The sequence below is a fragment of the Homalodisca vitripennis genome, chromosome 1, assembly GCF_021130785.1.
Source record: "Homalodisca vitripennis isolate AUS2020 chromosome 1, UT_GWSS_2.1, whole genome shotgun sequence".
NCBI lineage: Eukaryota > Metazoa > Arthropoda > Insecta > Hemiptera > Cicadellidae > Homalodisca > Homalodisca vitripennis.
In genome coordinates, this window is record NC_060207.1 from 89,186,894 (window position 1) to 89,214,052 (window position 27,159).

Consider the following 27,159-nt stretch of genomic DNA (forward strand, 5'->3'; position numbering starts at 1 on the left):
TGGCATCTGGTTTCTTATCCTTTGCATACTATTTTAGAATAAATGTATTATAAATTGCTGTTAATAAAAACTTTCTGCAGCTATCCCAACATTAAACAAATTTTGGAGCAGTTTGAGTAATGTTGTCTGAGTTATGTGTATTACAAAGGATTGATTTTGGTGAACTCTGAATTAGTAAATTATCACTTGCAACATTCAATATATTCCATATTAAAATGTTCCTTTACACGATAAATCATCATTACAATTTTTAAAAGAATGTTATAACAGTGCTTGAGAAAGGTTAACAAATGCTTTTAATTAAATTCTGTTCAATTCACTTAAATATTTTTTTATTCACAAATAATTGTACATAAATCGGCATCAAAAAAAGTAATTAATCAATTAACAGTATTAATTTTTCCATCAGGGACTATTTTGAATTTAAATTACAAACCATTAGTATTAATAATCATATTTTTAACAATTATTAATTAGTATTGATACACTAAAATATACATATTTTAAGTGAAAAATGTAAAGATTTGAGACAGGTTCCTACTTTTAAAAATAGCTTTAAACTTTATCCTCATTTTAACATATTGATGCGGCATACGCACTAGTGTAAAGTAGTCTTATGACACAACACAAGGACACAGTACAGAGGCACAGTGAAGGTGTTAAAAAGGAGCCTCAGATGCGTAGCCAGCTAACTACTTCACAATCGTACTCTCATTGCTTATTTTACTACTCGCTATATTGATAGTGTAGATTGTGAAATGAAAGCTAAAAGACAAAATGATATGAAACAAGGATTACGATCATGGAAAATGTAATTATCATACAATTTTGCTAATAATGCAAAATTCAGGTAAAAAACTCAGGGAACTTGAAATATACCTCTGGAATTGATTTTTTATTTTGTTGTCATAGATATTTGCATTTATTCTGTAGAAAACATCACAAATTTAGAAGTGGAGTGTGTACCAGTTTGAATATTTTACAAGAATAATAATCTATCTAAATCTTATCAGGCCCACATTAGGGACATCGATAGTTACGGTTCAGTTCAGTCTATTTTCATGGTCTACTATGTCAATTTGTTATAATTCAAAGTTTTAACTGAAATTTCTGAATATATGTTGTAGAAGAAGGTACTTTTGGATAAGAATATTTGTTGTACAAGTGCTTTGAGGTCACAAACATTTATTCCAAAATGAACTGTGCCAATTCACTATGGTTCAATTAGAACTATTTAAATTTACATAGTTAAATTTAGTGACGTAAATCAATATTATGTCATTAGTACCAAACAACATTGTAGTTGATGTTATACATACACTACTGTGGTATATTAATTGTTCATGCCAAACACTAGTTCAATTATTCCAGTTTAAAAATTACACTTGTAGTGCATGCTACTTACAAATTGTAGTAACGGAGCGAATGGTTTATTGAATCATGTTACTAGCCCAGTCCCTCCATTTTTGTTGCTTCAGATATTGTAAATATGCTGTCCCACAATGTCTAAAGAAACCTAATTCAATACTTACATGTACAAATTTCCAATTTGTTGTATTAATAACTAAAAATCTAGAATAACTTAACTGGTATGTCTTGTGCAACGATGTTGAAATAAAAAGTGTTAAATTAAGTTTATTCAATGCTTTCACTCTATAAATGTAAAGAAATTGAAAATTGTGGTTAAATTAATTAAACATTTCATAGTGCTGTCATAATACAATGTTTAAACAGACCGATTGATTACATTTGACAGGTTCTTTTAATTAATATTTTGTAACTTTAGAGACCAAGATGTGATTTTTAACTGCTTTAGAGGCCAGTGGGGCATAGCCCAGAGAAATTTTCGAAGTAAGAATATACCTATATTCATCACAGGGATCCTAAGATTTTCAATGTAAAATTTCAGTATAATCAGTTCAATAATTTATGTGTGAAAGCAAAACAAACAAACAAAGGCACTTTCGCATTTATAATATAACTAGCAGTTACCCGTGGCTTCACACGCGATTTCATAGGTTTTGTACCTGTATGAGGGCTTCTGGCTCAAGATAATTATATTTCAAACGCTAATGTTGAGTTTGCCTTGTTGACACGATTAAGAAATATATTAAAAAGTGTATATTTATTATGTCCATTTTAATCTACTCTAGTCTTAGTATTTTTTTTACTCCAAAGCTGATTTTGTCTCTCTCCCGATTAATATATATATAACTCTATATATATTTTAAAAGAGCTCTGAGAAGCCTGCTTTTGTCAAAAGACAACTTAGATAGGTTTCATAAAAGTCCTACTAGTGACTCGCTCCTTTGCACACAATTTAGTAGGCGTTGCACATGTATGACCACTGCTGGTTTGAGTGAATTATATTTCCAACGTCAATGTTGAGTTTGCCTTGTTGACACAATCAAGAAAATTCGTCAAAATGTTTATAGTTATGGCCATTGTAATTTACTTTATTCGTAGTTTGTTTTATTCCATGGTTGATTTTGTTTTGTTTCATGATCAAGAAAATATATATCACAGATCAGAGAAGCCTACTTCTGTCAAAAGAGAAATAAGATGGGTTTTATATCAGTCTTTAAATGTACAGTAAACATTTTTTGATATTTTAGAAAATGTAGAGCTGAAATTGGTACATTAGTTCAAATTGTCCAGCAAAATGTTATCTAACATAGTTCAAGTCGACTACTAACCTAACCTAACCACGTACTACTCATCCTAAAATATTCGTTTAAAACTAATTTTACATTTCTTTGATACAGTCCACTTCTCTTAAAGACAGCACATAAGTTTTTGGCTTCTGAGCCAGATAGCTGAAAATATTTTTAAAAACTGAATCAGCTCTTTGGACGATGGTGTAAATTGAACATGTTAGTGCTTTTTTCAAATGAACTATAAAGTGATTTTTATTACCTGAGCAAAATTAGTATTGGATTCAGTGTGAACATTTTTTATTGCCAAAAATATTACTGAGAATTTTCTACTTGCATGTGTTATTTCAACATTTTTATGTTCCTACCAATAGCCTGATTCTACTTGAAACTAGTAGTAGACTCACTTGAACCAAACCTTGCTCAAACAACTTGAGCATTTCCTGTTTATAGACCAATTCTAAGTAGCTACTACCACCTGCCCAACTTGTTTTTGCTTTGTCGTTGCAACTGCACTGATAACCGCCACCATCTTTTCAATCTAAATAGAAGCCTAATAGTTGTTAACCTTGTTACTACAATTTATCCTCACTCAAATTTGAACAGCTTCAAATCTGCTGTCAAAATTAAATGCGTCGCCTCTCAACTTGTTTATTTTACGGCACTTAAATAAACTAAAGTATTTTAGAAGAAAGATTTTTTATCAACTTCTTTTGTGATGTGTCTTAAGAAGATAGACTTGCTTTTGAAAGGCCTCACAAATAAAAAGTTATAACTATTGGTTGATGTGTTTTCAATGTTGTGATTGAACTATGCTTTAACTGCTTTGGTAGTCACAAGTTGATGGACTCCAAGTCCCAACGCAACTGCAGTGTTTGTAATAACAAGCGCCACCACAGTATACTACACAACACTATATATACGCCACCTCCACCAAGCCACTAAGCCCAAAAATAGTTCAGCTACCCCACAAAAACCCCCTACAGGAAATGGCAATACCGCAATTAATTCTACAACAAATAATAACTATACTTTTGTTAGAATCTTCAAGGTTAAAACAACACTGTTTTGATTGCAACTGCTCTAGTATTGTTGTCATCCAACAAGGGACACAGTGCATTAGCCCGGGCTGTACTTGAAAGTGCATTTATTTTTTAAGCTTGTGCTAACTACCTAAACTTAGCCACTCTCATACCGTAAATAATTTTATTGATGGTATCTCAGCCTCAGAAGTGAAAACCAAAGGATTTTCACACCTCGCAATTTCTTCCAATCTTAGTGGAGTTATTTTATGTGTCGCACACATAATTACTATTGTGGATAGAATCACTAACAATTTACCAAAAGATCTTATTTCACCTGATATAAAATCAAAACTCAAGCACTTTGTTCTCGCTGACCCAACCTTTGACATGAGTGGCCCTATCAATGTATTGATAAGTGCAGAGTTATTTGCGCATTGTTTGTAAGGTACTCCTGTCTCGCTTGGTAAAGACAAGCCTTCTACAATCAGCTAAGTCTTTGGAACAATATAATGGGGCCCACTCTCACCGTTAAACAAACAAACAATGTGGTAGTTAATCAGCTGACTGTAATTATTGACATTCATGAGTCAATTAAAAAGTTTTGGACAGCATAGGAACCGCCTAATACTGTCAAATTACCTCCAGAAAGTAAACCGTGTAAGGCACACTTTATCTACAAATCACTGCATTGATAAAGGCTGATATGTATGTCACCTTCTCTTTGCCTCTCTACCTTAATAGATTGGGCAATTCTTTAAAATATGCTTTGAAAATGTTTCTTATCCTAGAGAAAACCAAGCTAGTGAACCCCAAAATAAACAAATTTGTACTAGTTTCATGGGCGCATTGGGCAACGGAAATGTGCAACCAAGTACCACACCACTTCCATACAAACCTAACTATTTTCTCTCTCACCACAGAATAATGAATGACAATAAAATTAGAGTTGTTTTCATCTCTTCGGCTCTTACCTATTGAACATTTTATTAAATGAAATTCTTCACAAAGGCTCTAAATAACACAATGAAATAGCATATATTATTTTTCACTTTCGCCTTTCCCAGAATCGTGTCCACCTGCGCCATTAAAAAAATGTTCCAGAAGATAGAAATCAATTCTGATGATCAGCACTTCCAGTTGATGTACTGGTGAGAAGAGCAGACAGTCCTTAAAAATCTACCAGCTTAAAACCATCACTTGTGGTATGGAATGTTCCCCATTTGTGGTGAATAAAGTGATTCAACAGTTTATCTATGAGATGAAGGACAAAATCATCCACTAGCTGCTCAGGCTCTCCAAGTCAAACTCTACGTCGTCAACCTGCTTCTAGGCAGTGACATGGAGGAAAAAGCACTTCTACTGCAGCAAGATATTATCCAACTTGTCAAAAAGGATGGCTTCAAAGTTCGCAATTGAGTATCCAACAGTCAACTGCTTCTCAACTTGCTGTTTCAAGACTTCCAGAAAACTCTGCTTCAATTCAACTCTTCCGATCAACCAACTTTTAATGTTTTAGGTCTTTAAATGGTCTCCTCCTTAGGTCTTTAAATGGTGTTTTCCTACACAATTGGTACATCCAACCAATCCTGCACCAAGTACGCCGTTCTCCCTGTTAATACCTGTATTTATGATCATTGTGGCTGCCTAACACCTGTTGTACTGTGGACTAAAGCAATCATGCAACACTTATGGACATTAGGGCTTAAATGGAAAGATCAGTTACTAAAAAAATCTGACTTGTAAATGGAGTAATTTATAACAGAACTCAAAATGTTAAAAGAATTTAATTTTCCTCGCATTTTAGATGTCTCTGGCACCTCAAACATCCAGTTGCATGGGTACTCTTACGCTAGAAGCACAGCCTATTCATGTTATGTTTATCTCTGGCTTACAGACTCCAAAGGCCAAGTCTCAGTACAATTACTCGCCGCCAAGTTACGATTTGCACCGCTTAAACAAGTTACTCTCTAAATAGTTACTTCTAAATTAGAACTATGCGGCACGCACTTTCTGTCAAACTGATAAATTCTGATCAGACATTTTATCTACTAAATGCAAGATCGTCTCTATCACAGCTTGGTGTGATTCAACAATTGTTCTAGCCTTGTTTCGCACCCCCTCTTATAGTGTTTGTGGCTAGTAGAGTATCAGAAATACAGGAACACACACCCACACAAATTATAACCCTGTTGATATGCATTGCGTGGCCTCACTCCTAGTTATCTACTTTCTCACCCACTCTGGTGGTCAGGACACCTTGGCTCAGCTTATCTAGCGACTGGCCCCTTCACAATGTAAAATCATTGAAGACTCAAGCTTACTTGACCTTAAAAGAGATACTATTCAAACCCTTGTAACTGCAGAAAGCCGTACAAATTACAGCATGTCATGGGCTACGTAATTCGCTTCATTAATTGCTTTAAGAGACGGAAAACTTCTGGTCCGCTAACTTCTACAGGACTTGAAAACAACGCATAAAATTGGATTGCTAGTACAAAAGGAAAATTTTCCTGAAGTCTTAAAACTCAACGCAAAATGGAAAACCATGTACAACACACATTCAGTGACTCTCTCCCTTTCCAGACGAAAAAGTAATAATTCGAGTTTGAGGTAGAATTCAAAATTCCTCGCTAAGCATCCAATCCTGTTATATAAACGTTATAATACGATCAACATACTAATTGATTATTTTCATGTACAATATATTCATGCTAGGCACCTGCTCTTTAAATCCACGCTGTCTCAAAAAATTCTGAGTAGTATCCGCACACAGTATATTATGCACAAGTATATTTAAATGCATTAGTTTTCGTATAAAACCTAAAATCCTTTACCAGAAGGTGTCAGATGGTCCATTCTTATTGAGAGGCTTTTCCATTGAGCTTGTCAGAGCTTAAGTACCTGGGCCTAATCCTTGATAGGGTCCTGAACTGAGGATCCTATCTGGAAAGGATTATCGCCCAAAGGCAAATTGTCATTTAAGCAATGCAGATGTGTGATAAGTGGGTCTTGGAGACTTAAGCCGAGGCTTTAGTATTGGCATTATGTCTCCATGGTTAGACCTGCACTAATGTTTGGGGCTGTTGTCTGGTAACCAAAAACGGAGGCCATGATGGGAGTGGCTACAGGGTCTACCTAGCATCCAAAGGATTACTTACTTGCCTCCAGGCCCGTTTTACACCCTGCCAGCGTCCTAGGCACAACGAAGAGTTGCACCCCTTTTTATGCTCCTGCCAGCTGACTACGCCCCCCCACAAGCCCTACCATAACGCCTATACTCCGTAAAATAAACAATAAGCCATTAATGTTTTCATCAACCATTGATGATCTAACTTCTGATTTCACTCTTTTCAAAGCTGAAAAGCTACGTTCAGCTGTGCAGTTCGTCACAGGTAAGGTTAGAAATATCCTGAGAGCGACCTCCAAATTGGGGAACGTATTCTCTAATCCGTTTGATTTTATGTAGGCGTACATATCTTTGATCTTAGAAAGGTTCTCCAAGACCATGCATTGTTTGAAATGGTTACATTCCTGGGTAAAGTCTTGTCCATCAATATCGTTCTTGTATACTTCTCCTAACAGTTTAGCTTCACAAGCCACCTCTTTGGAATTTTTCTCTTCTATATTTTGTAAGACCTTAAATCTTGTGTCGAGAATTTATTGACCTCCCTTCTTTTGTTGAGCTGCGAAGCTGTGTTGTCAACAATGGCAATAAACACCCCAGTGCGAAATATTTCTCGAGGAGATGTTTCTTCCATGCTTCTGTCCTTCTTTTCATCGGGCAATAGTTTTATTTTTCTTACTTTGTCATATACAGCTTCTTCTTTTTCTGCAAGTTTCAATGCTTTGGACTCGACATCATCAAATAAATCTCTCTTTTCCCTCAAAAACGAGGATAGTGTTTCAAGTTCCTTTGTAGAACCAAATATGTCTAAATCTTGATTTTGAAGAGTCAAACTTGTTACTTGTTTTATCAACTGTCTCGAGAATTTCGTCCCAGATCACAGTTAATAATGTGGTTTGGAAATTTCCAAGTGATTTTAGAAACTCAGCGGCTGTGCATTGTGTTTATAGTGTCTGAGTAACGGCTTTATTTAGCTCTTCAAGAGCATCTATTAATTCATGTCGACTTATTCTTAAAGCTCGAAGAGCGTCTACCCTAGCAGACCATCTTGTGTCAATCAGAGGTTTTACCATTAGCTTTCTCTAATCTTTCTCTGATTCTCCTTCGTAACTCTTTTGAATGTGACTTTTTAAGACGTTCCACCTGTGTCTTGGATTGCTATCAGGTCGCTTTTCCCCTTGCCAGAATCAACAATCTTAATCTTTTTTGGGTTCCTGGTCATTAGGGGATATCTGGGAACGAAAGAGCTGATGCCCTGACCAATTTGGGCTCAGCGTCCAACATGACAGGTCTTCAACTGTTCTGTGGTATTTCTAGGTATGAATCCTTTGGGCTGTCTTGAAATGGGTGCATGCTGAACATGAGAGAAGGTGGAGGCTGTATGCTGGCCTGAGAATAAGCAAAACGGTCCTACATTAATCTTCTCGCATGGGGCATCTGACCCTCTCTCTCTCCTTAAATAGACTGGTGTCTTCTCAGGTCTAATTATGGGATATGATCACCTGAGGAAGCATCTTCACAGAGTCGGCATTCTTTGGGAGGATCCGCTCTATAGAATGTGTGAAGAACAGGAGGAAACTGCTGAAAACCTGCTCTTTGACTGTCCTAAAATAGCATATTGATAAATACCCACATCAGATCATACATTTCAAATCAATCTTCACAGATCCGGCCTAACTAATGACCTACAAGTACCTGATGATGGATTCTTTGAATCCAAAATGTGCATTGTGCAAATAAAATCTACAAAAGTGTTAAAACGTTTATTATTGTTTACCTACCTAATGCCTTCCAATTATTACTGACCATGCTATCTAATGCCTAAACTAAACAACAATAGTTTCCTACAAAGCCACTAGAAGCACCTTTAAGGGCATCAATGCCCTATAGTTAATTCCCTGCCCACTATCCATGTGCATAGCACGCTTGCTTACCACTCACATACTTATCAAAGACTTAGTAATATATCATTTTTATATTTGCAGTTTTATATTGACCTTTTTTACAACATGAGTGTTTTTAAACATCACTTCAGCCTCGCTATAGTAAAAGGGTTCACCCTCTGTCACTTCCAGTCTCAACAAAGGTTAATGCTACTCGCACTGAAATATCCGTATAAAATTATTTTTAAATTTCTTTGATACAGTCTACTCCTTCTAAAGACCAAACCCCCACTCCCCACCTTTTCTTATATTAATAATTTGTATGTACCATTAAGATGGCAATTTAGTTATTAAGCTTGCTCTTGTTCACTAATTTTCCATCTACCTAATGTTAAATTTAAAATAATATTCTTTCATTATCTATTTAACTATTACTCATCACACTGTGCCATGAAATTTATTTGTCATGGTTACAAAAATTTTTAATGTCATTTAATTCCATGCTCCATTTCTGAAAGGATATTGCAATGTCTCATTAATTTCTTACTCTAATCAATAACTGTTTACGTTTAAACCATTTTTGCCAATACTATCAGATTATTTATGTAATTGTTCCAACACTGTAATGATATAACAATCTGTAAAAATCAAACTCAATATATGGGTTTTCCTTATATCAGAATTGGGTTTAGGATACAGTATATAATAAAGTAGTTTTACAGTTTAATAATATATTTTTTATTAAATTTTTACAATATAACCGGTATGTTAATCTAAAGGCAAAAGCCAACTAGTCCTTTTAGTAAGGATTTGTTTTAATTCACACATTGTAGAAGAAGATTTATATCAAACATTTTCTTAGATTATAATAAAGTGATAACTACATACATACAAATGAAAAATATTTACAGTTTACTGTAAAAAAATGAACAAATAAATTTTGTGTTTATAAAGAACCTTACAAAATAAAAACATTATAAAAATAACAATAAGATAAAATGACATTCTAATAAGGCAACAAGGCAATCACTGTTAGCTTAAAAGTCTAATACAACAGGAACTTTGTGAACGCATCTTATTGTAGATAGCCTAGAGCCTTTTTGTTTGTGAAACATGGAATATGAACATTCAGTAAATGGATGTTTAATTGGTGTATAAAGTCATTATTTATGCTATAGCACACCTTACAAAAATTGTGTATAATAATTCAAATGTTTGTCATTCAATACCAAGTTATACATTTACAGCTATGTTGATCAATTAAATAGCTAATCAGTGAAAAGTTGTACGATTGACTATTTATTTTAGCCTAGAGCCTTATATTTATTTTTGCATGGCCTTATATCATTAGAATATGGAATTCCATCTGCAAATTTTAAGTACACAAATTGTCAAAATAAATAAAAAATATATGTGTGAATATAACATAGTTCTTGAAACTTCTGTTCATTAAGTTACAAAAATTTTTACTGTAATAATTAATAATTATACAAACAGAAGTACCACTTCCAAGGAAAGTTATATACTCGTAACAAATTATTGTATGTTACCTTAATAATATTAAGTACAAATTTACAACTGATGCCTCAACACACAAGAGGTTGCACCCATTTCAGGATACTAAAGCAAGTTGCACTATTTCATAATTAAATGGGAGATAATAAATGGAATAAATCTAAGTATAGTGTCTTTAACTGTCTTACAAAAAAAGAGTTTATAAACACGTTTTTTTTATTAAAAAATATCTACAATACTGTTATTTGATCAGTATTGCCATTGCAGTGTTCTACACAAATGCCTGTATGTGAGCAATTTAGAGTGTGTACATAGAATGTTAAAAAATTTTGGGAAAATATTTTGGGATATAACTAAATAGTAAAAATAAAAAAATAGTTTCTATAGAATTATGGTCTATTTCACTTCGTTTAGCGTCTGTCTGTCTCTATTTTAATTAAAATATTAATCTCAGAACCGTTTAAGTTACGCCATTGTATTTTTGCATGTTTGTATGTTTTATTAGGATGTTACTTTTTGCTGGGAGAAAAATCTATTATAAATAGTTTCAAAATTGAGGCCCTAATCCACTGCTAAATTATTGACTGGATTGGATTGCACCAGTAGTAAACACATTTATTTCATTGATAATTATACATTTATAACAAGTAACAAGTAAGGTTGAAAAATATTATAAAGGCCGCTCTTTTGAAACTATTAACAATAGATATTTTTCTCTTAGCTGGAAGTAACATCCTAGTAAGACATTCAAACATGCAAATTTACCATGCTGTGACTTAAAACTGTTTCTGAGTTATGAAATTTTTAATTAAAAATACATACAGATGCTAAACAAAGTGAAATAAACCAACGTATTATAGGAAGAGTTTGGTTTATTTTTTCATACATAACAATATACCAAAATATCTCCTCTCATTTTTTGAATGCTCTAAATAAATTTGTTTATAAGTGTAAATCCAAACATGTATCTACTAATAGATAGCATTAAAGATGTTACTGAAAGTATTACATGAGTATAGAAAACCTTATTCATAAACATCAAGTCGAGTACAAGCCTCGTGTGAGTTTTACAACAGTATAGTGTGCTCAGACAGTTCGGGTGTAGTAAAGCGACCGACTGCCTCAGGTCCTCATGCATGCTGAACCAATAAAAATAAAAGTCTAAGAACAACCAACAACCTAACCTAGTTGGACGAGATCACTGTTCTACCACTATAACAGATTTGATATGTTTTCTTTTTGTTTGATTTATCAACTGACCAAAACAAAATATCTCAAGGAACCTCTTCATCTTACCCTAAATTATAACTTACCATATAATAAAGTATGCAACAACTTTATATTACTCTTTTTGATTTAAAACTTTGTGAACAAAATATTTTCATTCTTTAAATTTATAACTTCTTTGAATACATTGACTCAGTAGATGATATAAAAGGTTGATAAACTATAGTAATATCCTTAAGTACATTCAGTCTATCATTTTTTCTGAGACATACTATTAAAATAAGTGTTATAAAAAAAGACTTTGAAATGATTTTATATTCAATATTATTATATGTTTTGTAAAATTTAAACTTTTACTTTACTGCTTTTCAAATTCTATATTTAATTTCAAAATTGAATTTAGAAGATAACTCACTTTTTCAGATAAGTTTCTTATTTATTTAAGGATGGATAATGTTATGTAATAGATTACATCAATCTCCAGGATAATATTTATTTAATACTGTATCACCACATCACGGTTAGTTAATTATAATAGTATAAGAGCCAAGAGCCAATTTGTACTGCATAACCACACAACTTGGTTTTTCTAAGAAAGAAATTTGTCATCAGCTGCACTAGTTTTGGTGAAGATAGGAATGGGAGAGTATCAAAAGGATTAAACATATTATAAAATAATGTTTTTCTCAGATCATAATTTCATGATACAATTAAAAATGACCACCATACAATATATCACCCTCAGACATGAAATAAACAGACTGAGGTTGCCATTTTCAGCCAAATAGTCGGTCTGTATATGGTTAGCTAACACTGATTTAACATTTACTTACTGTATGTGTCTGACATATGTGTTGCTGAGTGTGTTACACTAAGAAAAATATTATCTAAAAATAATATTGTTTCATACAGTATTTTTAATTCCTTTGATAACCTCCCATTTCAACTTCTGCCAAAACTAGTGAGGTTGACTATTGATTTCTTTCATAAAAGAATTTTATCTATGGAAATTAAAAAAAAAAAACATGTTCTGTGCCTATACAATACAAACTGACTCTTGGCTCCTCGACTATAACTCATTTATATAGTCAAAAGTTATACTAAAAATATTAAATCATAAAACATTAAAATATACTTTTTTTGGAATTCTTAAATTTAAACACCTTTTTGTAGTGTTTTCAGAATGTAAAAGGAAACCTAGAAACACATGTTCCTATGAAAAGGAGTCAGTTAGGTTGGTTACAGCTGCAAGCGTGTTGTTGATAATTTCAGATGTGTTTAATGGTGTCAGGGTATTCTCTAGCAGTTCTAACATCTCTGTTGTATTGGCACCGATCGTACTGTTCATGTTGTCGGAGGGACTGTACAGTGTAACGATGTCCCGGATGCTAGTGTAGGAGCCAAACACAAGAGCAAATAAGCCAAATATGAAAACCAGAATGTTTTTGTAGATGACCCAATTACAGGGGCCGAAGCCAATGTCCCAGTAGGTGATGATCTCAATGAGAATGGGGATGATGAGACCGAGGAGGGAAAAACAGAAGGCTCCGATGAGTCCGATGAATGGACCAATGGAGGGGACTGCTACAGCCAGGAAAACTGTAAACATTACACAACTTTAGTTAATCTTGTTACATAATAAGATATTTGTGATACTACAATATGTAAATATATCAAGGAAGTTTGTTTGTGTTTCAAAATTGAGTTGTGACTCTTAACATCCACGTGAAAAAGATGAGCCAACTATGATTGAGCACAACATAACAAGAATGGACTTGATGTGATCAATACTTTTTATAAACAATGTCTTTAAGACATGTTAAACTGTACTACAGTTTAAAATGCTTCATGTCTAAAGTTTTACTCATGCATGCCACTTATTTTAGATTTCAATCCCACAGCACAGAACGTATATAGAAATAACTATCAATAATGCACAGATTTTTTTAAATACATCTCTGCAGCCTGGACTTAAAATTTTCATAATCCAGATTGCTTTTTTCTGTATTGCATAGCATGGTAGAGATTGCCTGCCTAGGTATCATTTAAGACTGAAATATGGCTTTCACATAATGCATGGTATGCTTTTATTGTTCCTTCAGAGGCTCTCGTTGTGACTAAAGTTTTTTTTTATCTGACCATTCTAAGAAACATCAACATGTATGACATAATTATTTGTTTTGTCAACTGCTACAAGATTTAGAAATTTTTCATGCTGAAGTTTTTTGTCAATATAGATTTTATTAACCTAGCTTACTTGTTTATACAGCCTCTAAACTGCACAGTAAATAATTTGTTATGTATAAAAATAATGTTAAGTTAAATAAATATAAATTATTGTAAATTTTGTATATTTGTGTTATTTATATGTTAAAAAATACAATCGTGTTAAATGGCAAGAACTTTTTTATTTGTTGTTTTGTACAGGGTGAACCTAACCACCTGGGCCACCAATTGTAACGGTATAAAATAATGGTCCTATATATATATAACTAAAAAGTTCAATTCCCAAAAAACTTTGACCGGCAGGTAGTTGTAGAGTTTCATACCCATGTAGGAGGGTTTTCGCTTACATAGCCTTAGGTGATGTGCTGAGAGGTTGAAGATCATATGCAGATCCTTGTTCCTTTCAAGATTCTTCCCATCAGCGTACCTTTCACATCATAAATGTAGAGTGAGATAACAGTGATGATCTTCAAAGATTTAAAAGAATCTCTACAATCTCCTGATGGTAGAGACTGTTATTGGTCCTCTAGACTGCCTCAAACTCGCCCCCCTGGACATTGTTCTTCGGGCTATGGCCAGGAGGAGTGCCTACTGTCTTCAGCAAGTAGGACTCTGGTCGGGCTGCAGCGGTGGGCACTGTAGAATTAGCATCATGATTCAGGGGGATGCTCTGCACATGATCACTGATCAGATGCCACAAAAATTTTCTTTTGACAAACCCTTTAGGATTGTAATACCTCCTAGGAACAATTGGTCAGAGGGAAGGAAACTTCTTCCACCAGCGGAGCTTGAATGGTTTACAGACGGCTCTAAAACAAAAAGCAGCACAGGCACTGGAATTGTGGGGGTGAGACCATGCTTGCAGGGAGCTGGTAGTCCCTATAGGTCCTTATCCAACAGTTTTTCAGGCACAGCCATTATGGAATGTGCTCATGAGAATCTTCATCTGCGTTATAGGAGTAAGACGATCAATATTTTCACGGATAGTCAGGCAGCTTTGATGGCACTGGACTCTTGTGTGTTCAAATCCAAACTTGTCTGGGATTGCTATCAAGTCATTTGTTCCCTTACCAGAATCAACAATCTTACTGTTTTTGTTTTGGGTTCCTGGTCATGAGGGGATATCTGGGAATGAAAGAGCTGATGCCCTGGCCAATTTGGGCTCAGCGTCCAACATGACAGGACTTCAACCATTCTGTGGTATTTTTAGGTATGAATCCTTTGGACTGTCTTGAAATGGGTGCATGTTGAACATGAGAGAAGGTGGAGGCTGCATGCTGGCCTGAGAATGAGCAAAATGCTCCTACATTAACCTTCTTGCATGGTGGCATCTGACCCTCTCTCCTTAAACAGACTGTTCTCTTCTCAGGTCTAATTATTGAATATGATTATCTGAGGAAGCATCTTCACAGAGTCAGCATCCTTCAGGAGGATCCGCTCTGTAGAATGTGTGACGAACAGGATGTAACTGTCGAACACTTGCTCTTTGATTGTCCTACAATAGCAAGGGAGCGGTATGCCATCTTTGGCATCATTTGGACAAGAGTGGTGAATTTTCCCAGGAGGACCTGATAGGTTATTTTCGGCGGTTTATGGAACTACTGAAATCATAGACTGATAGGCCTCATCGTGTGCTTCCGGGATGCGCAAAACGCCCTTGAGGCTTAAGTGCATGGCAGTAGGCTGCCCCATAGAAGAAGAAGAAGATGGTAGAGGCCTGCTAATGTTCTGTCACTTTGTTTTGTACAATGATGATTTGATGGATTCATAGCAAATCTGCACCCCTTGCAACAAGGCCATATCATATCTAGGATTTGAAAAGTGAGACGTGTACTATTTTTGCTATTTGCTAAGAGAAACTATTTGTTTCACCAAAAAGTGGCTGGTGTTAAGTTTCTTGCTGAGATTTTCCCCGTGCTGAGTCCAGTTTAAGTTGTGTTATGCTAAGAAATGTAGATTATTTTTCTAAACTGACACTAGGAATGGCCGGAACTTCTGATGATATTCTTACAAAAGCAATTTGGTTGGTTTTTTAGAGGTTTATCACAAGACAGTTTGTATAGTATACACAATATACTGAAAGACCATGTTAAAGACATAGGATGAAAAACCTGGCTATCTGCAGTACATTGATTCAGGAGCAGAATTGAATCATTGGAGCCTTCTAAAACTTTAAGACTGGAAGATATTTTGTTGATCTTTGCGGATATTTTTGTTTCTAATCAGAGATTACATAAAATCATTAAAATGTTGGTTTTTGTTTCCATTTGTACTGTTTCATGTGGCTTGGCAAATGTAATCTCTATTCAAAATTTGGATAATTAATGAGTGTGATATTAGGTGGATGGAAGCTCTCAACACAGGATAGTATGTCACCAAATCAGACAAATTTGTGTTTTTAAGTGACATGTTAGTCTTTCAAATATCTTCTGTGATCTTGGGTTTCAAAAACATTGAAGTTAAGTAAGTTTTGTACCTTTTTTTGTAATTTTAAATAACATAAAAGGTTACACTACATTTTTTTATTAATATTGTTAAAGTCTACTAACAGAATATATTGTCAAGAAGCAATAATATCTTAATATTTCAAGATTGATTCACAGATTGATTATTATCTTTGAAAATTGTAATGTAAGTAAACTTAAAAATATCTCACCAGCGATGGCTGTCAGAGCTGTCCGGACCACGTATTCCGCTAGTCGTGCATTCTTGGAGTATCTATCCTTGAGTCCTGACCATACAATGTCCAGGCAGACGTAATACTGCAACCCGTATGTACAGAACACAGCCAGACCTACCAATACCTTGACTGATTGTGCCAGCCTGTAAAAAATATGAAACAATTGTCAGATATGCTAGGTAATATAATCCATCAGTAGCAGTTAGAACTATCCCCGTCTATGTACTATGCAATTCGTATAGTGCCTTATAACAAGATTCTCCTGCATCTCAAAATTCCCACAACAAAATCAAAGTTTTCCTACAACACCATCTCAGACCGGTTAAGGAATGAGGTTATCTACATGGTTAAAGAATATTTATATGATTATAGAATATGTAATAGTCTCATTCACTCACATCCACAGATATTTTAAACCAGTATAGTATTTAGATGTTGTAATATGCAGTATCATACAGTAAAACAATGATTTGTTACTATCGATGTTATAGTATCGAAATCTTTAACGCTTCAATAGTATGAACATTTTTTTGTTTTTAACCTCTGAAATCCATTGTATACTTAACTTGGTGTGCATAAAATTTAAAAAATCAAAATATACATGTACCCCAAATTTAATGCTGTTTTCATAAATGTATAGCTTATATGACATTATATACATTAATGTACTATGTATTTTTAAAAAATTCATAAAAATGTACAAATTCAGTTTTTTTTTTCTAAAGAAAGTGCAATAAGCATATAAGTATTCCGTCTCTCATTTATAAAAATACAATAAAACTGTTTTTAATCTTCATATTTGAGAAGTTTCGTACTCTTTCTTTGCAACCATATAAATTTTATTGCAATCAGGTAATATTTACTACTGCAACACTTTGTCAAACAGTTCAAACTGTAGTCATACACTGCTATAGTTTTGACTTTGAGTAAGTCATCTTCTGGTGTTGGTGTCAATAAACAAGCGAGGATTATCTATCTCGCTTTTAATATTTATTGACACCAACCCCAGAAGATGACTTATTAAAAGTCAAAAGTACAGTAGTGTATGACTACAGTTTGAACTGTTTGACGAAGGTACGTAGTTATTGTTATTATCACGCACTTCTGGTGGCAGGTTGTTTGACGCATTCCTATGTTGTATTTCCATACCCTAATAATATCAAATGAACATTAACTGAAAAATAAGTGGCAAAAGAGGTGAAATATATTCTTATCATTGCTTGGAAGGTTGAGAGTAGTAATGCCGTTTGCTGTATCTTCATACCTACTGTAGTCAAATAATAGAAACTAATTAAAAAAGAAATACAGAAAGAAAATAAATATTTACCATTACTCAGTTTTGGGTGGAGTGTTTGCTGTCCTCTGTTATATTTGCTATATTACTATATTTTATGTAGTGAAACTAATATTAATGTAGAAGAAATGGTGAAAGAGAAAAAATATTTACCACTTCTCGGTTAGCAGGTTGAGTGTGATGTCCTCTGTTCTATCCTCATACTTGACGTAGCAAACTAAGTATTAACTAAAAGGGAAATAAGTGAAAAAGTAACAAAACTCTTTATAAACTTTCGGTTGACATAGGTTGAGTGAGGTCTTGTTCCCTGTTGTGTCTCCATAATTGATGTAGTTGGACAAATATTAACCCATTGGCTTACACTCTATCTCTGTTATGAAACAAAAGGTCCTCTGTCTTATATGAGATTATATGAGAAATAGTTTGCAATTTAACTGCTAGATCACAGTGTTACCAGTTTCTGTTGAAGTAAAAGTTGTAAAATAACATAATTATTAGCTAAAGTTATTTATTTCATTAAGTTTCTGTCCTGTTTTACACAAAGTTTAAACACTGAACTGTATATTGATAGTCATACATGTGATATATTGTGAATAGTAATGTGTAGCGAGGCAAACAGATAATTATTGTATCAATTTTATTTTGTCTTTTATATTATATTGTGCAACAATGAAAATTTGTTCTATTATGCTGAGCCCATCAAGTGAGAGATCTGGATTCGAGTCTGCTACAGTCCTAGCAAGTTCTTTTTGTCAATGTTTATTGAAATTAGATATATATGTATGTATACATATACATAGTACATTCATAAAATTTTTATAAATGGCAATAGCCTAATTTAATTTTAATAAATATTTAATCACAAAAAGTACGTGCTCTGCCGGGACACCAACACAGATCTCTCACTTGTCGGGGGAATTCTCTACCACTACACACACATATATTGTATTACTTACTACTTACTACTTTTAAAATCTTCGGTTTGAAAAATTATGTGTTATTAATAACACATGCCAATAACTTTTTGCCACCAAAAGCCAAATAGTTCTTTTAATGAAACTTTTTTTCCATATACTTGCATTTTAAATTTTGATTGTATTTTAATTGTACAAGTATAAAAGAAATTCGATATAACTTGTAGATAATGTAATTGTACTATAATTTTGACCAGTTAAATGCTAGTGTATGCTTCAAACAACAGTTAGGACTATGGGTTAACTTAAGTGAAATGGTGAAAAAGCAAAAAAAAAAAAAATATTTTTCACTACTCTGTTGGTGGGTTTAGTGTAATGTTGTCCTCTTGTAACCCCATACTTGACGCAGTGAAACAAAATATTGGCTGAAGAATAAATTGTGAGAAAGAAAAATATTTACCACTCCTCGGTTGGCAGGTTGAGTGTGATGCTATCTGCTGTTGCATCTCCATACTTGACATATCCAAGGAATCCCATGAGAATGTATATCAGTGTGACACCACTCATTCCCTGGTTTAGGACACCGCAGAGCCCGGTGAAGTGTTGGGGATGGGTCATTGAATTCTCCAAGGGCATAATCTGTTACAAGAACAATCCAATCACTATCTCTTATAAGCCAGATCTTTTCAACTTTATATTTCCAATAAGTTTAGGAGGCTATTAGTGGTTATAGTGATTTTCTTGTCAAGTTGACAATCTTAGTACCGTACCATTCTGATGTAGCCTTAAATTTCTCTCCGAAGTATTAATATGTTTAATCAGATGTTAATTTATTGTTTGACTTGATACAATAAATAAGATAACGAAAAATAGTTAGCAAAAAATTAAATTTTTGAAATTAAATTTATTTATACAATAATCATTCATTGTGTAGAAATCACTGATTTGTCCTGAATATATCCCAAGTATCCCATAGTATATCCCATTTGAAGTTACTTAAGACATACTTAAACAAACGAAAGAATGTGATGCCACTATAATATAGTGGCACATATTATGTGGTCTGCCTGAGCTTCAAATGAACCACCATCAGTACTGTTCAGGTGATCACAGAAGGCGATTAGACGGAAATTTTTTTTTAAATTTATCAACATTCATATTATTAATAAAGTTTGAGTTTTAAGAACTAAATTCTTTGTATATTGATTCAGGGATGGTTAGTTTACAATAGCTACTTTATTCGAATGCAAAGACTGAATGTAATGCTCTCTCTTTAACAGCAAAGCTGATGCGGTGGTGGTGAGCCAAATCACACATCACATCATCATGACTCAACAAAGCTCACCTCTAAAGTTGTTATTTGGACTTTTACATTTAATTATTCAATTAGATCACGATTTCTTTTAATTATAAACATGTTTGAAAAACATCAGAAAAATCTGTAGAAATAAGATTAGACACCAATTTTATTAATGTAATATTATGTTCATAGCGATTGCGTAAGTGTGCTAATGGTGTAATATTACATATTGTTATATTTTTCATTTTTATGCCATTGTCTACCCTAGTCCTGTCTGTGTGTACTAACTGTGCAAGCTCCTGATATTTTCAACTTGTATTTTGTCCACAACATTTTGTTATGTCCATGCTATATTTGTTTAGCACTAAATAAACCAACTATAGCAGTCATTTAGTCCAGCTTGCAGAAAAAAACATATTTACATTTGGACCCTGTTAGTGTTTTATTAGATGGTTAGTATTAATACAAAAACATTCAAATCATGTTAATAATTTTTCTAATTTAGAATCATACATAATTGTGAGAGTTTTTCTGTACTTCCTTTCGTTTAGTCTAGATACCATCATATGAAATTAGACCCCCTTGGTTGCCAATTATGAACAACAAATATTTAAAAAAACCTATAGAATCAAACAGAATAGAGATTTCTAATATGGAGTCACAGTATGATTATAAGGATTTTACCTAGAACGAAAACTCTTTTAACGTATTAAAAAGGTTTAGGGAAGTTTGTGTAGTAATACATTTTATTCTTTGGAAGAATTCTTTAGTACCATTCTTTAATGTAAATCAAAGTGATTGGCCGATATAAGATTATGGTTTGATTGCAAATTTTGTGACAGGTATGACATAACATTAATTAATATTTTTTCATATGTAATAATCTTTTAATTTATTGTTACTGGTTTTAAAGCACTTCATTATTTTTAATTTTTGTTAAAATTTTCTTTTTAATGTTAGGTATTATAACTGTTGCATTTTTATACTTCACTTATTATCATACAGTTTTTATTGAATCTTTGCATTTGTTAATCATATAAACTAGAGCCTTCTCTCTTCTCTTCTTCATAGTGCATTTAATATACTGTATTTAGAAAATTATAACTACTATACTTTCCCATAATTTATTTTGAGAATATATATTTAAACTGACAGTTGTCTTTTAATACTGGTACATAATTATTGTAGCTTAAGTAGGATATATAGAATTGTATAATAATGACACATGTCAGTACAAAATCTGTTTCGGTAACAAAGATATTGATTGAATGAATGAACAAACAAAAAAGACCCATGTCCGTTTCCTGATTTTCTATAGTCATGTTTCTGTCTTGATGACTGCCACTGGTCTGTTCTCAGTGATTGGTCATTGTGTGCATATCTATCAATCACACATTTGTTATGATCCCCTGGCTTATGTAAAATACAATGCTTTGGTATGATTTCCTTATTTTAATTTATATTATAGTTATGTGTTATGTTAGTTATCTACCTGAGAAAGATACCATAATGATCTGGAAATGTGTTACTGAATTTTTGGATCACTGAATGATGGCAAATGTTAAAAAAATGGATGACTTACGACTCCAATGGCCTCCATAGCAAAGATGCAGATGCTGAAGAAGGCAGGGATGCCTACGATGTTGAACTGTGGCTGCTCACGAGGTGAAGGCATATCCTGGACCAGATAGTAGATGGTGATGCCGAGTCCAAGTCCCATGAACAGATTAGCCACCATTGACACCGGGGCTAGAGATTTGAGATTAGGCACCCAGCTCAGCAGGATCAGAGGTAGTAACAGAGCTATAATGTAGACTCGAAGGTCGAGTTGTACATCAAAGTAGTACTCTACCACCTGTTCATACAACATTCTTTAAGACTACAACAGGCTTTACTACTCTTACTTGCCAAATTGTTTCCTACAAATCTCCTAACTACAAGCATAGTATTTATGATTGGATATTTTTGTAGTTAAGTGGGAGTGGCAAACATCCTGTTCAGATCTCAATAACTGTTTAAGATAAAACTGTTTGGTGTGGAATGATCCACTCCTTATACATCGTTTTAAAAGTTTTCTGAAATTAATAATAATTTGAAAATGGGTCATCCTTACTATTTAATTATAAATTTGGCGATGAATTTGGGTGAGTGCACCTAAAAGTTGTATGCAATTTTTGTAGAAAATGTAAAGAAAAACGGCTCATGCAAAGTTCTTTTTGAAAAACTTCCAAGAAAGTGAAAAAAGACAAAAATGTACCTAACCTATTTGGTGTGTGAATTTTACTACACACAAAACTATCTAATACCTAGGTTTATCGGCAATAGCCAATTTTAAAGAAATCTGTAATGGCTCTATACATTCAATATTCACGTATTTAATGACAATGAATCATATTTTTATTGCTTATGGAATCACAAGTGTCTAATAACTAGTAGTGTTTTATCGTTTCTCTAAGAATGTCTTCAAAATTATATGAAAAGTTTACCATAAAAACTGCAGTATTATTATGAAACTCTGCTAGAGATCAGAACTGTAACTTTACTATGATAAGGTTTTGTTCATGGTTCAGCACAGTTTGTAGTGTAGAGGTTGTTCAGTTGTTTCTGTTAAGAGGCCATTGCTTCAAACAGTGTGATAAAATTTTTGGATTAGTGAGAGCTGTCGGGGTCTTGTGTAGTGCACTTGTGTATATAATGAATTTGAGGATATATAAATAAAAGCTCATTTTACATAACTGGTTTATTTAGCATTATGAGGAAAACCATATATCACTTGGAATAATCAAGGAAGAAGTAAACAATAACTGTTTTTGATATTTTTAGAAACATATGTTTGATTGTTTACATTGAGCAACATAAAAGAATAATAGTACAATATTTTAAACATCTGGTTAAGACACCGTAAGAGTACACACAACAAAAGAGGTCATTGGAACTGCAAGCAATGGCTGAAACACAGAGAAACTATACCAGAGAGTGACAATAAGCACCATTATTGAAGTGAAGCAGGCAATCGCCCTAACATGGTGGCAGTAATGCCTGACTCAACCTAGTGTCGTCCGCTAATCACTTTTCCAGCTGTCATCGCTACAGTCTCCCTGAGCTCTTACCTTCGATAACATCACTGAGACTGTTTAATTCAAATTTCAATACTGATATCCCTTCTTGTATAGGAAACGATTGCAGAAACTAATGAAAACAGTGTGCAGATGGCATAACATTTCACAAGTAAGTTCCAAATAATAATGAATAAATGTTATTTTGCAAAGTGATCGGAATTATCATCGTCATTAGCAATTACCATTAGTCTAGTGAGTACATGGTGTACATTCAATATGCACTTTAAGTAGTAAATTTGTAATTGTCTAGTAATGTTTACTATGATTATATTTTAAATATTGCCTAAATGAGAGTGCATTGAAACTATTATCCTCAGTGGTGTAGTGGGGCCGGAGCAGCGCTCCGGCATAGCTTTAAGAAGCAGAGCATCGCTCCGGCATAGCATCTAGAGCCGGAGTTGTGAACTGGAGCGCCACCCACCTGTAAGGAGTGGTAAAGTAAAGTAAAGAATGTCTTATTTTACCAGGCGAAGTTAGGGCTAAGAAGCCCTCTCTAACACTTAACCTAGGAACCAACGGCTTAAAGGTGACTTCCGAACCACCACCAATGGCCGGGCAGGCGGGCCGCTTGCAAGGACAGGATCGCTCAGCGGTCACCTGTCCAAGCAGCAGCCACGCTCGGCGTTGCTTGATCTGGTTATCTTGCGATAACCGCCGTACCCACTACACTGCGCCATTGGCGTGGTAGGCGGGTGACAAGTCCCTGGATAATAAAAAGGCCAGAACAAACCCGCATTACTTATATGTCCGTTGAGTGGTATCAAGGTAATTGTAGGCGCTGTGCAATAGACAACTTTTGTAACTCACAACTAGCGCCTTCATAAAAATTTCTCACTCTCCCTCTCCCCCTCCCATGACAGGTGTGCCACATCATCCCGCCCGTCCATCTCCTACTAACTGCAGGAAGTGTATACTTACACAGACAGGTCGAGACTTGTTATTCGTGTTCCCGGTCTCTATGTTGTTGTGAGTGCTTGTATTAAGCTGTTATTGTCGAAAGTCTTAGTCGTAGTGGTTGAATTCAAACAGCGTACCGTATATACTGTTAGTTTTGTTTGAGTCGAGTCCTCTATAATACATTTGTGAAAGCCTATTTCAAATTTTTTAATTGTTAGTTTGTGAATTTTGTGAAGTGATGGAACCAAAATCTAAACAAAAATATATAACGTTATTTTTTAGTGCCCCTAATGTATGACTGACTCAAATCCAATTCCTGGAACATCAAATTCAAAAGCTAAAATTAAAATAAGTAACCTCGCTGAGCCTGAGCCTAATGAAAATGAAGTTTGAGCAGATGACCCCCCCCCCCCCCACAAGAACACAGTGGCCTGAAATTTGGACAGAAGGTATGTGGGAGAGAAAGAAGGCGGCTTTTCCTTGGATAGACTCAAAGGAAGGTAAATTAGGCTGTAAAATTTGTTTTGAAGTCAGTAATTTGGGAGCCTATAAAAAAGAAACATGTTTTGCTTTCTTATGAGTGGCGTTCGTACAAAGTTTGTTTTTATGGCTCAAATAAAACAAATCAACTCAAATCTTTGAGGAAAAAGATTATTTAACATAAACAGTCGAAAGCTCACCAAATCGCTCAAACAATTATTGACAAATCAAACAAACATTCGATGCCACAAGTAATTGATCAAATGAATCAAGGTCAGCTTGATTCAACTAAGGCTGTGTTTAGATCAGCATATTTTATTGCTCAAAATGACCGTCCGTACAGTGACCATTTCAGATTGCTTGAGCTACAAAAGCTAAATGGGGTAGATATCGGCGTAGGCCTTCATTCAAGGTATAGCGCGGTCGAAATAATAGATCATATTTCAAAGGAAATGAAAATGCGCATTTTGAATCAAGTAAAGGAAATTTCTGGAAAACTGTCAATAATCATTGATGAATCCACAAGCATTAGTTCTAAATCCGTCCTCATTGTATATTTAAAATGTGAATTTAGCAAGGATAAACCACCAAGTATTTTATTTTTGGACTTAGTCGAGCTTTCTCATCAAAAAGCTTAGACAGTTTTTAACAGTGTTCACCAGTGCCTTGAAGGATATGGTTTTAATGGCGAGTACTCAAAACAAAACTTGGTTTCCTTTACAAGCGATGGGGCGAACGCCATGTTGGGAAAGCACTCAGGTGTAGCAAGGAGATTTTTATCTGTTTACCCTAATATTATCATATGGCACTGTATGAATCACAGACTGGAACTGGCTATTGGGGATGCCATAAGTGAAGTAGCCGGGGTTAACCATTTTCAGTCATTCATGGATAAACTTTATTCATTTTACAGCACATCTTCAAAGAATAAGCGAGAGTTAAAAGAATGTGCACAGGAGCTCGATATTCAAATGAATAAAATCAGCAGAATTTTAAGCATGAGGTGGGTAGCAAGCAGTTTTCATACTGTTTCAGCCATGTGGTTTGGTTATCAAGCCTTAGCCAGCCACTTCTCTAAAGCAATGGATAATCCGGAGAGAACATCCACTGATAGATGCAAATATAATGGTTTATTGAAGAAGCTGACTTCCCATAAGTTTTTGTTAAACTTAGCATTTATGTATGAAAATCTTGCTGAATTGGCTTTGTTGTCTGAAAGTCTGGAAAACAGAAGCACGTCCCTTGTATTTGCAGACAAACTGATTCATAGATCAATCAGATATCTGGAATCTTTGAAAGAAAAATCTGGGACAAGAGTTCTGGAGGCACAAGTCACCATGAGGGAAGGCTGTTTTGCTTCTGTAAAGTTAAATGAAAACCCTAAAATCGTATCATTTAATGGTGAGCAGTTGATTTCTAGTGTAATCAGCAACTTAAAGAAGAGAATGTTTACCGCTAGCTTAGGCGAAGGAATTGTCAAGAACGAGGAGTTTGTAGAGCAACTAAAAGTTTTGGAACCCAAATACTGGCCTACTGATATTCAACCTGGGTTTGGCCAAACTCAAGTGGAGCAGCTATGCAAACACTTCAAGTTGAACATCAACAGAGCTGTGACTGCTTACAGGGATTACTTGGACAACAGCAGGCAGGTACCTCATGGACTGCAAGAGCTTATAAACTGCACTAAAATAATACCCTGTAGTTCCGCTGACTGTGAAAGAGGGTTCAGCGGTATGAATAACATACTCACACCATTAAGGAACTCATTGACAGTAAGTCATGTCTCAGCCCTACTGTTTTTAAAACTCCAAGGTCCCCCGCTCCTCAGATGGAAGCCTGACCCCTATGTCATGACATGGCTAAGAAGACATCGTTCAGCAGCCGACACCCAAACAAGAATAGCAGAACCTCCAAAGGAAGGAAATGGGAATGGAAAAGGAGAGGAATTTTGGAACATACTTTAGAGGTTATCGCACAATATTCATTTTCATGTTACCGTTGAAAATATGTAAAAATATTACTTTTACAATATTTAATAGTTTTTAAAATGCATTTTTACGGTATTCTTTTTCAGGCTACAATAATGTATTAGCACGACAACACAGTAATTTTTCAAAGTATGTCTAAAATCATACCTTATTTATTTGTCATTACAAATTATGTTAGCCTAGTTTACGAAATAAAATGTCCTTTATTAATAATCAAAAAGATTTTTATTGCTATACCCAGAAACTCGCCGCTTCCATGGTGTAAGTATAATATATTTATATTACAGTTTTCACCATGAAATAACTACTGTTATAAAGTATATTTAATAATGAACCAGAATATATAACATTTATTACAATCGCTCTAGTTTAAGTGGGTGAAACGACAGTTTAAATAGAAGTCTGCAAATGTAACGCTGCCGTTGGAACGCCAAGCTGACGACACATGCCCGACCTGTGCGAGGGGGGTGGGGGGAATCCACGCGGTAGCACAACTATTATACTTACACTATGGTTGCTCTGGCACAGCTAAATTCGGCACTACACCACTGATTATCCTATTGTGTTTTTACTCTATGTGCCCTTTTCTGGTAATGTTGCCAATTGTTAAGAAAGCTTATGTTATGAGAAATAAAGAACTTCAATTGTTGAAGTCTTAATTGTTTGAAAGAAAATAAAGGGTTCTTAAAGATGAAAAAATCAAATTTTAAGAAAGGTTCTACAGAGTTCCGTCTGAGGTCTTTTTGTTTATAGTTGCTGTTATAATGACTTCTTTCAATGTACTGTGGTTTAGTATTGTATGCAGATGATACATTCTAATGAAAGCATACAAG

General features: G+C 34.3%; 1 protein-coding gene across 1 annotated transcript in view; it reads right to left on the reverse strand.

Annotated features, from left to right (window-relative positions):
• Positions 1-9,400: 9,400 nt before the first annotated feature.
• The window catches only part of LOC124369197 (proton-coupled amino acid transporter-like protein pathetic), a 31,463-nt gene continuing 13,704 nt past the window's right edge, over positions 9,401-27,159 (reverse strand). Inside the window, exons 5-8 of the mRNA XM_046827062.1 lie at positions 21,425-21,697; positions 19,003-19,181; positions 16,311-16,477; positions 9,401-13,027 (exon numbers count right to left, since the gene is read on the reverse strand). Of these exons, the coding sequence (XP_046683018.1) occupies positions 12,642-13,027; positions 16,311-16,477; positions 19,003-19,181; positions 21,425-21,697 (1,005 nt within the window). The 3' untranslated portion in view covers positions 9,401-12,641. The remainder of the gene's footprint in view (positions 13,028-16,310; positions 16,478-19,002; positions 19,182-21,424; positions 21,698-27,159) is intronic.